Here is a 10,820-nt window from a genome sequence, read left to right on the forward strand (position 1 = left end):
GTCAACTTGCGTAATTTAGGGAGGGCAACAAACATGCAGTTAAAAAAAGGGGAATGTAAAGTCAAAAGTGAAGATTTGAATAGCAGTTTGTTCACTTACTGTGTTTCAAAATACTTTTAAAACATAGATACTCTATGAACTTTATTTCCCTCAGGGAATTACAGTGATGATAAAATAAGTAATATGTGTGAGCATATTAATAAACTGTAAAATACTAGACTAAGTTACTCTTAATGACTGACAGGTATAAAATCAAATAAATCAGCATTTTTAAGAGATTAAACATGCTATCTCCAAAATAACAATATTCAGAGTATGTATGTGAGTCAACTGAGTTTGAAATAACAAATGTTTATTAAGATGCAAATAGTTCTTCCCTGACTCAGAACTTGTATATCATAATCTCAGGAAATAGGATTCAGGAGTTTGTATTTTTAATAAATTACCAATGTAATTATTGTGTCTCTTTTATCCCCCAACTTATGAGCTTTTGAAGAGGAATTTTAAAAGCTAAACTCACAACTATAAACACACTGCAACTAGTACTGACACACTTATTGGCCTTCCTGCAATGATCTCTTACTTCATATGATAATACTGTATAGACTCCTTAAACCCACGTCTCTTCTGAATTACTCCAGGCACAAAATAAAATGGAAAGAACCAATTGGACAGACATTGAGTTCACTTTACAGGGACTTTCTGAGCATCCAAGAGCCGAAAAACTCCTATTCATGATGTTCTTGGTGATGTACATGGTGATCCTCCTGGGGAACAGCACTTTGATCATCCTCACTCTCCTGGATTTCCGCCTTCACACCCCTATGTACTTCTTTCTCAGTAACCTTTCCTTTCTTGACATTTTGTACACATCCTCCTTTATCCCCTCAACAATGATACACTTTCTATCAGAGAAAAAAAACATCTCCTTCACTAGATGTGTTGTTCAGATGTCTGTCTCCTTCACCATGGCATCCACAGAGTGTGTACTTCTAGCAGTGATGGCATATGACCGCTATGTAGCCATCTGCATCCCTTTGAGATACCCTATCATCATGAGCAAGGCACTTTGTATTCAGATGGCAGTTCTCTCATGGGGATTGGGCTTTCTCAACTCATTGACACAAACACTTCTTGCAGTACGATTGCCCTTCTGTGGGAAAAATGTCATCAATCATTTTGTTTGTGAAATATTGGCCTTTCTCAAGCTAGCTTGCACAGATATTTCCTTGAATGAGATTACTCTAATGTTAGGCAATGTAATATTTTTGTTTGTTCCATTACTGTTGATTTCTATCTCCTACATTTTCATTCTTTCTACTGTACTAAGAATCAATTCAGCTGGAGGAAGAAAAAAGGCTTTTTCCACCTGCTCAGCCCACATTACAGTGGTGACTATGTTTTATGGGTCAATCCTCTTTATGTATATAAAGCCAAAATCCAAAGATACTGCTTCTGACAAACTGATTGCTCTGTGCTATGGAGTAGTCACACCGATGCTCAATCCTATCATCTATAGCCTGAGAAATACAGAGGTGCATGATGCTATGAAAAAACTGACAGCTAAACAGTTCTGGAAGAAAGAATGAGGAAATTATATCTTTGAGCTTTTTCACCAAATAAGCTCATATAGTGGAGATAAGTTTTTCAATATAAATGTAAGAATGGAAATAAAGGACATATGTAAAATTACAGAATTTAAGTGTCAAAAAGAAATTTTACAGTAATAATCTAACTTTATCATTTATGAAAATAACATAAAAATGTAGGGACAACTAGTGTTAGAAGTGGGAGTAAACTTTTAGAAACAAAATTGAAATAAAGCTTCTCAAAAAAAAAATCCAGAGCACCTGTTTACTTAACACATAAAACGTATATTTTTCACGCCCCTTTTTGAGAAAACTATTTGATTTCATGTTTTTTTTTGTTTATTTTTGGTTTCTGTTTTACCCAGAGACTTTATCTGGTCCCAACAAAGCTCTTCTGGTACATATTTTCCTTTTTCTTTCCCTCACTGTTTTTCTCCCATCTGCTCTGCATGCACTATGCTGCATTCACAGTATAGTTAACCAAATATATCATGTTCTTTCATCCCTAAGGACAACATTGTATGCCACTTTACCCCCATTATGATAGCTCTCCTAAGGTGACATTGTAGTCACCTAATTAAAGACACTTTGTTATATCTTCTGAAAATCCTTCCAAAATTTACCTAAAGTAAAACACTATTTACAATAGCCAAGATATGAAGGCAACTTTTGTGTCCACCAGCAGATGAAGGGATAAAGAAGATGTGGTACACACACACAGACACACATACACACATATGGGGCTTCCCTGGTGACTCAGATGGTAAAGAATCTGCCTGCAATGCAAGGGGCCTAGGTTTGATCCCTGGGTTGGGAAGATTCCCTAGAGAATGGAATGGCTACCTACTTCAGTATTCTGGCCTGAAAAATTCCAGACAGAGGAGCCTGGTGGGCCACAGTCCATGGGCATACAGAATGGGACATGACTGAGTGACTTACAGTTTCATATATTAGAAGATTTGCATGTACATTATTATTCTGAGAGGTGGGAGTAATTAACAAATGTGGTTCCACAATTAATTTCTTGTGAGCTATAACTTCTTTCCAAAATGCATTTTTAGAAATATCACCATATACATTTTGCTTTTTATAGTTTCATATATTAAAATTTATCGACTATAAGGACATATTGAAATTAAAATTCTACTTGTGATCAAATAAAGTACTACCACTTTGTAAGAAGAAATGGAAAGATACTAGCATAGGGACAGTGAAGTGACAGAAGGTAATGTGAATCAAAAGAAATGGGAGCAAAATTACATACAGGGAATGAAATAACAAGTAAACATATAAGGTATAGCAAGAGCCAGGTTTCTACTAGTGGAGGCATAAAACATACAAAAAGAGGAAAAAGTAGAATAAGCTCTATGGTATTGGATTAGAATTAGAGACAATGTGAGCTCACTGCCTTCAATATATACATATAGAGGGTAAAATATATATAGAAAGAGAGAGATAGATTGATATAGGTATATATTTAGAAATCAACAATGGATGTAAATGTTTGCAAATGTGCACATATTTACATGTACACATGTACATAAAAAAAGCACATTTATTCCCCAAATATGCCCACTGAGAGGGCTTGGGATCAGTGATACGTTAATAGTAATGGTACGTCTATTTCCAGATTTTGATTTCTAAGTGTAATACTTTTCCACTAAAGAGGAACCAAGGCTAATGTCAAGAATGGTGCTGGCAAAAATCTTAACCTTGGTGTGGTTTTCTTCCTGTTTCTCATTCTTCTGATTATTGATATTCTTGTGACTGTGTATTTATTTTTTCATCAAATTTAGAAAATTACCATCCACTATTTCTTTAAATACACTTTTGTCAATGCATTTTCTTTTTTGTACTCCAATTACATGTATATCAGACTACTTCAAGCCTTCTCACCCAATTTGTTCACTTTTTCAGTCTTATTTTCTCTTTGTTTCATTCACTTTATTTTAAAGAGTTACTATTGTATACCTGTGGCCAATTCATGTTGATGTATGGCAAAAACCATCACAATATTGTAAAATAATTATCCTGCATTTATGAAAATATGCTCAACATCACTCATTATCAGAGAAATGGAAATTAAAACCACAATGAGGTACCATTTCACACCAGTCAGAATGGCTGCTATCAAAAAGTCTACAAACAGTAAATGCTGGAGAGGATGTGGCAAAAAGGGAACCCTCTTACACTGTTGGTGGGAACACAAACTAGTACAACCTCCATGGAGAATAGTGTGGAGATTCCTTAAAAAACTGGAAACAGAACTGCCATATGACCCAACAATCCCACTGCTGGGTATACACACCGAAGAAACCAGAATTGAAAAAGACACATGTACCCCAGTGTTCATCGCAGCACTGTTTACAATAGCCAGGACATGGAAGCAACCTAAATGTCCATCAGCAGATGAATAGATAAGAAAGCTGTGGTACATATACACAAAGGAATATTACTCAGCTATTAAAAAGAATGCATTTGAATCAGTGGATGCATTTGAATGAGGTGGATGAAATTGGAGCCTATTATACAGAGTGAGGAGAAGGCAATGGCACCCCACTCCAGTACTCTTGCCTGGAAAATCCCATGGATGGAGGAGCCTGGTAGGCTGCAGTCTATGGGGTTGCTGAGAGTCAGACACGAGTGAGCGACTTCCCTTTCACTTTTCACTTTCATGCATTGGAGAAAGCAATGGCAACCCACTTCAGTGTCCTTGCCTGGAGAATCCCAGGGATGGGGAAGCCTGGTGGGCTGCCATCTATGGGGTCGCACAGAGTCGGACATGACTGAAGTGACTTAGCAGCAGCAGCATACAGAGTGAAGTAAGTCAGAAAGAAAAACACCAATACAGTATATTAACGATAACCCTATATGCGAGACAGGAAAAGAGACACAGATGTAGAGAACAGACTTTTGGACTCTGTGGGAGAAGGTGAGGGTGGGATGATTTGAGAGAATAGCATTGAAACATGTATATGAAACAGATCGCCAGTCCAGGTTCGATGCACAAGACGGTGCTCAGGGCTGGTGCACTGGGATGACCCTGAGGGATGGGACAGGGAGGGAGGTGGGAGGGGGTTTCAGGATGGGGAACACATGTACACCCATGGCTGATTCATGTCAGTATATGGCAAAAACCACTACAATACTGTAAAGTAATTAGCTCCCAATTAAAATAAATAAATTAATTAAAAATAAATAAATGAACTTTAAAAAATAAAGAGTTACTATTGCCCTGATTTCAAGTTCTCTTTCCTTCAGCAGTGTCCAATTATTTTGATCCCGCCCAAAGTATGGTAGATATATTTGTATTAGATATAGCCTTCATTCCTAGATATAATTAATTATCTTTTTAAGACATGTGCTGTATCTTGAAATATCATCTTTTGTATCTCAAATGACATGCTCGAGTTTTTCTCTACCTTTTTAACTTATGAGATATAGTCAGAATAACTTTTCAATGTTGTATCCAGTAATTATATCAGTGCTATGTTTGTGTTTTTTTTAAACATCTACTTTCTTTTTTCAGCTTTATTAAGTATTTAGGTAAACTCTGGGAGGTGGTGATGGACAGGGAGGCCTGGCATGCTACAGTCCATGGGGTCGCAAAGAGTCAGACACGATTGAACAACTAAAAAGTACAACTATTTAGGTTGTACAAAGTGGCTTTTTTTAGGTGTATAATGTGTTGGTTTTATTTTCAACCTTATGTGACCTCTTAAAATCATTCCCTCCAATCTTCTTGGATGATCCTTTCCCAGGACCCAGGTAGTTTCTTCATATACCTGCAGTGTTAAGTACTCATTTGAAAGTGCAGGGCTGTCGCTTTAGATCTCCAGAGTTCCTTTCTTCTGCTGCTTCCTCTTCTCTGGATTTTGACTTGAAAACCAGCTGTCTTGTTTTCCCTGGCCTCTCAACTCCATCCCTTTCTAAACCCTTTTCAGATGGGTTCCCTCTCCTTATTTTATTACCTGGAAACTCACTCAAGGAGGTAAGCTGGGGAAATTATAGGGCTCACTTCATTAATTTCTCATCTCCCAGAGATCACTTGCTTGATGTTCAAACATCCGAAAAAATGGTATTTCATGTTTTAGCGGGGGCGGGGGGGGTGGTATTTTTAGTGCTTTAGTGCTTTAGTATGGGCAAATACGGTCCCCTTACTCCTTCTTGGTTAGAAACAGAAATGTAACTCCTCCCCACCTATCTGTTCCCTGCAAAAGAAATATTTTTTGTATATTCCAGTGTGGGTGGCAATGGAGTAAAGCTGAGAAAGAGAGGTAGATAATGTGAGACAAAAAGAAGAGACAGACAGCAAAAGAGAGGAAGAGAGATCTTGGGGTATTTTATGTTTATGTCCCTAAGTAGCCAGAGTAAATAGGTCTAGCCTTACAATACAGTAAGAGGCGTTGCCCAATACAGTTGAAATCACAAGTAAATTTAGACTGACTGAAGTCAGAATCTAGCCAGAATAAAAATCAGAAACTTACTGTATCAAATAATCCCTGATTGTATCAAAGTAATAAATCTCACATATTAGATGACAGACAGGTGGTCTTTTGGATGTGCAAAAAAGAACTTTAAAATAATCATTATTATAAGTATATTAAATAAACTATGTCTATTTCATAGAAGAGAAAATTAGATTCTAATGTTTAAACATAACCTAATACCACTCACGGAGAAGGCAACGGCACCCCACTCCAGTGCTCTTGCCTGGAAAATCCCATGGACGGAGGAGCCTGGTAGGCTGCAGTCCATGGGGTTGCTGAGAGTCGGGCACAACTGAGCGATTTCACTTTCACTTTTCACTTTCATGCATTGGAAAAGGAAATGGCAACCCACTCCAGTGTTCTGGCCTGGAGAATCCCAGGGACAGGGGAGCCTGGTGGGCTGCCGTCTATGGGGTCACACAGAGGCGGACATGACTGAAGCGACTTAGCAGCAGCAGCAGCAGCAGCAATACCACTCAGGATTTATATGAAAACCAAATTTGAATTCTTTTCTCCAGATCCCAAGTATACTGTTCTTTCCCTACACCACAACTCTGATCAATTATAGAAAACCAATCATCTTATACATATTTGTCCTAAAACTCATATCATCTACACTTAGGACTCAATTTCCATCTCTGTGCAAAGGACTTTTAGATATATAGCTTTAGTCCTGATTTCTCTCCTGGATTTTACTAATCTGTCTTCTTCTTTACTAATATGTCTAAACACTGCTTCTCACTTTGTTCACAAATATTTTTATTTATTGTAATCTGTTCCAATATCTGTTTAATACAGAGGCATTGTATGTGTTGACTTTAAAAGGAATTGATTATTTCTTATACAGGATAAACCATTAACATTGACTTCCAATCCCTCCATTCCATTGTATTTAAAAAGAAAAAGTAATGCTATCCCATCTTAATATTAAATGTATTAAAATAACCAAATAATCAATAATCATTATTTTTTTCTCATTAAAGAATGAGAAAGCAATGATTATCTACAATGTGTACTACTAAATTTTATTCAAATTGGGCAGACCAAACCATGCTATTAATACTGATAATACTTTCATAAGCCTTAAGACATCTTCACGAACTAAAGAAAAAAAAATGAAAGTGTTAGTCGCTTAAGTCATGTCCGACTCTTTGCAGCCTCCTGAACTGTAGCCCACCAGGCTCCTTTGTCTATGGGATTCTCCAGGCAAGAAACTGAAACGGGTTGCCATTTTCTTCTCCAGAGGATCTTCCCATACCCAGGGATCAAACCCACAGCTCGTAAAGCATAATCATATGCTTACAGATCTTGGTGAATTCAGTTGCATAAATGTACCCACTTGGAGATAATAGACCCAAGGACAGATAACTGAAAACTTTAAAAGCTATACAAACTTTGATTAGGAAGAGTCCATATAGAAATAGGGCTTTTGAAAATTGGGTAATTTTTATCTCCTCATCCACAGATCACAAATACCCTGGTCTTACAAAGACAGTAAAAGCCTAATCTTTGAATGAAGGCAGATGAATGAATATGACTAGTTGGAATTAATAACTGCCCTAATTTCATCACTGTGATAGCTATTACTTATGTATACTTATGATTATTTGTTGTTCAGTTACTCAGTCATGTCTGACTCTTTGCGAAACTGTGGACTGCAGCACACCAGGCTTCCCTGTCCTCCACCATCTCCTAGAGCTTGCTCAAACTCATGTCCTTTGAGTCAATGATGCCATCCAACCTATCTTGTTGCCTTTAATTTTTCCCAGTATGAGGGTCTTCTCAAATCAATCAGATTTCACATCAGGTGGCCAAAGTATTGGAGTTTCAGGCTCAGCATCAGTCCTTCCAATGAATATTCAGGACTGATTTCCTTTAGGATTGACTCGTTTGATCTCCTTGCAGTCCAAGGGACTCTCAGAGTCTTCTTCAACATCACAATTCAAAAGCATCAATTCTTTGGCACTCAGCCTTCTTTATGGTCCAACTCTCACATCCATACATGACTACTGGAAAAACAATAGCTTTGACTACATGGACTTTGTTGGTAAAGTAATGTCTCTGCTTCTTAATATGCTAAGTTTGTCATAGCTTTTCTTCCAAGGAGTAAGCATCTTTTAATTTCATGGCTGCAATCACCATCTGCAGTGATTTTGGAGCCCAAGAAAACCAAGTTTGCCACTGCTTCCATTCTTCCCCCATCTATTTGCTATGAAGTAATGGGACCAGATGCCATGGACTGTAGTGTTCCAGGTTTCCCTATCCTTCACTATCTCCTGGAGTTTACTCAAACTTATGCCCATTGAGTCAGTGATGCCATCCAATCATCTCTTCCTGTCACTCCCTTCTCCCTTTACCCTCAATCTTTCCTAGCATCAGGGTCTTTTCCAATAAATCACTTCTTCACATAAGATGGCTCTTTGCTTCAGCTTCAGCATCAGTCCTTCCAGTGAACACAAGGTTGATATCTTTCAGGATTGACTAGTTAGATCTCTTTGTAGGCCAAGGGACTCTCAAGAGTCTTTTCCAGCACCACATTATGAAAGCATCAATTCTGTGACACTCAGCTTTCTTTATGTTCCAGCTCTTATATTCACACATAGCAAATGGAAAAAAACATAGTTTTGACTATACAGACCTTTGTCAGCAAAGTGATGTCTCTGCTTTTTAATATGCTATCTAGGTTTGTCATAATTTTTCTTCTGAGGAGCAACCATCTTTTAATTTTGTGGCTACAGTCACTGTCTGCAGTGATTTTAGAGCCCAAGAAAATAAAATCTATCATTGTTTCCACTTTTTTCCCATCTATTTGCCATGAAGTGATAGGATCAGATGCCATGATCTTGGCTATTTGAATATTGAGTTTTAAACCAGCTTTTTCACTCTCCTCCTTCACCTTCATCAAGAGGCTCTTTAGTTTCTTTTCACTTTCTGCCATTAGAGTGGCATCTTCTACATATTTGAGGTTGTTGACATTTATCCCAATAATCTTAACTCCAGCTTGTGATTCATCCAGCTCTGCATTTGTCACAATGTATTCTGCATGTAAGTTAAATAAGCAGAATAAAAATATACAGCCCTGACATATTCCTTTCCCAATTTTGAGCCAGTCTATTATTCCATGTCCCATTCTAACTGTTGCTTCTTGACCTGCACACAGGTTTCTTGGGAGGCAGGTAAGGTGGTTTGGTATTCCCATCTCTTAAAGAATTTTCCACAGGTTATTGTGATCCACATAGTCAAAGGCTTTATCATTGTCAGTGAAGCAGAAATAGAAATTTTCTGAAACTCTCTTGCTTTCTTTGTGATCCAAAGGATGTTGGCAATTTGATCTCTTGTTCCTCTGCCTTTTCTAAAGTCAACTTGTACATCTGGAAGTTATCATTTAATGTACTCCTGAAACCTAACTTGAATGATTTTCAGCCTTGATAGCATGTGAAATGAGTGCAATTGTACAGTAGTTTGAACATTCTTTGGCATTGCCCTTTGGGATTGGAATGAAAATTGACCTTTTCCGATCCTGTGGCCATTGCTGAGTTTTCCAAATTTGTTGGCATAATAAGTGCAGCTCTTTAACAGCATTATCTTTTAGGATTTGAAATAGCTCAGTGGTAATTCCATCACTTCCACTAGCTATGGTCATCATAATGCTTCCTAAGGCCCACTTGACTTCACACTCCAGGATGTCTGGCTCCAAGTGAATGACCACACCATTGTGGTTATCCAGGTCATTAAGATTTTTTTGTACAATTCTGTGTATTCTTGCCATATCTCCTTAATCTCTTCTGCTTCTGTTAGGTCATTGCCATTTCTGTCCTTTATTGTGCCCATCTTTCCATAAAATGTTCCCTTGGTATCTTCAATTTTTTTGAAAAGACCTCTAGCCTTTCTCATTCTATCATTTTCCTCTATTAACAATGCTGAAAAAGAGGTTAAACTAGTTTTATAAGGCTGCCATAACAAAACATTACAGATTGGATGTCTTAAAAAAAAAACAAATTTATTTGCTCACAGTTCTGGAAGTTTGAAGTCTAAAATGTTGGTGGGTTTGATTTCTCCTAATGCCTTTCCTTAACTTATAGATATTCACCTTCTCATTATGTCTTTTCCTCTGTGGGTGAGCATCATGGTGTATCTGTGTGCATCCAATTGTTCTTTTCTTATAATGACACAACTCAGATTGTATAAGGACCTACACTAATGGCCTCATTTTAATTTAACCACCTTTTTAAAGGCCATTTCTCTAAGTGCAGACACATTCTAAAGTACTAGGCATTGGGGGGAGGAGGGAAATGGGGGCTAAACTTTCAACATAAGCTTTTTGAAAAAATACAATTCAGTGCATTTCTATACACTAACAATAAAATATCTGAAAAAGCATAAATGAAACAATCCCGTTTACAATGTCATCAAAGATAATAAAATACTTAAGAATTAATTTAGCCATGAAAGTGAAACTATAAGACTTTGAGGAAATCAAAGATCTGAAGAAGACACAAATCCAAAAATAGTTCAATTTTTATATGACAAGAATTAATATTGTTAAAATATCCATACTACCCAAGTCAGCTATACATTCGATGCAATGTCTATCAAAATTCTAATGACATTTTTCACAGAATTAGAAAAAATCTTGAAATTTGTATGGGGTCATAAAAAATCCCAAATACAGGAATCCTGAGACAAAAGAACAAAACTGAAGGCATTCCTGGGGGCAAACTATATTACAAAACTCTAGTAA

At 37.2% G+C, this 10,820-nt stretch overlaps 1 protein-coding gene across 1 annotated transcript; it reads left to right on the plus strand.

The window, feature by feature from the left end:
- Positions 1-653: 653 nt before the first annotated feature.
- Positions 654-1,589, plus strand: LOC104991209 (olfactory receptor 13C9-like). Its single transcript, XM_010843611.1, has one exon. The coding sequence runs from the start codon at positions 654-656 to the stop codon at positions 1,587-1,589; it is 936 nt and encodes a 311-aa protein (XP_010841913.1).
- The last annotated feature ends 9,231 nt before the right edge of the window (positions 1,590-10,820 follow it).

This window comes from Bison bison, unplaced genomic scaffold, assembly GCF_000754665.1.
Source record: "Bison bison bison isolate TAMUID 2011002044 unplaced genomic scaffold, Bison_UMD1.0 scf7180017864183, whole genome shotgun sequence".
In the NCBI taxonomy this organism is placed as follows: domain Eukaryota; kingdom Metazoa; phylum Chordata; class Mammalia; order Artiodactyla; family Bovidae; genus Bison; species Bison bison.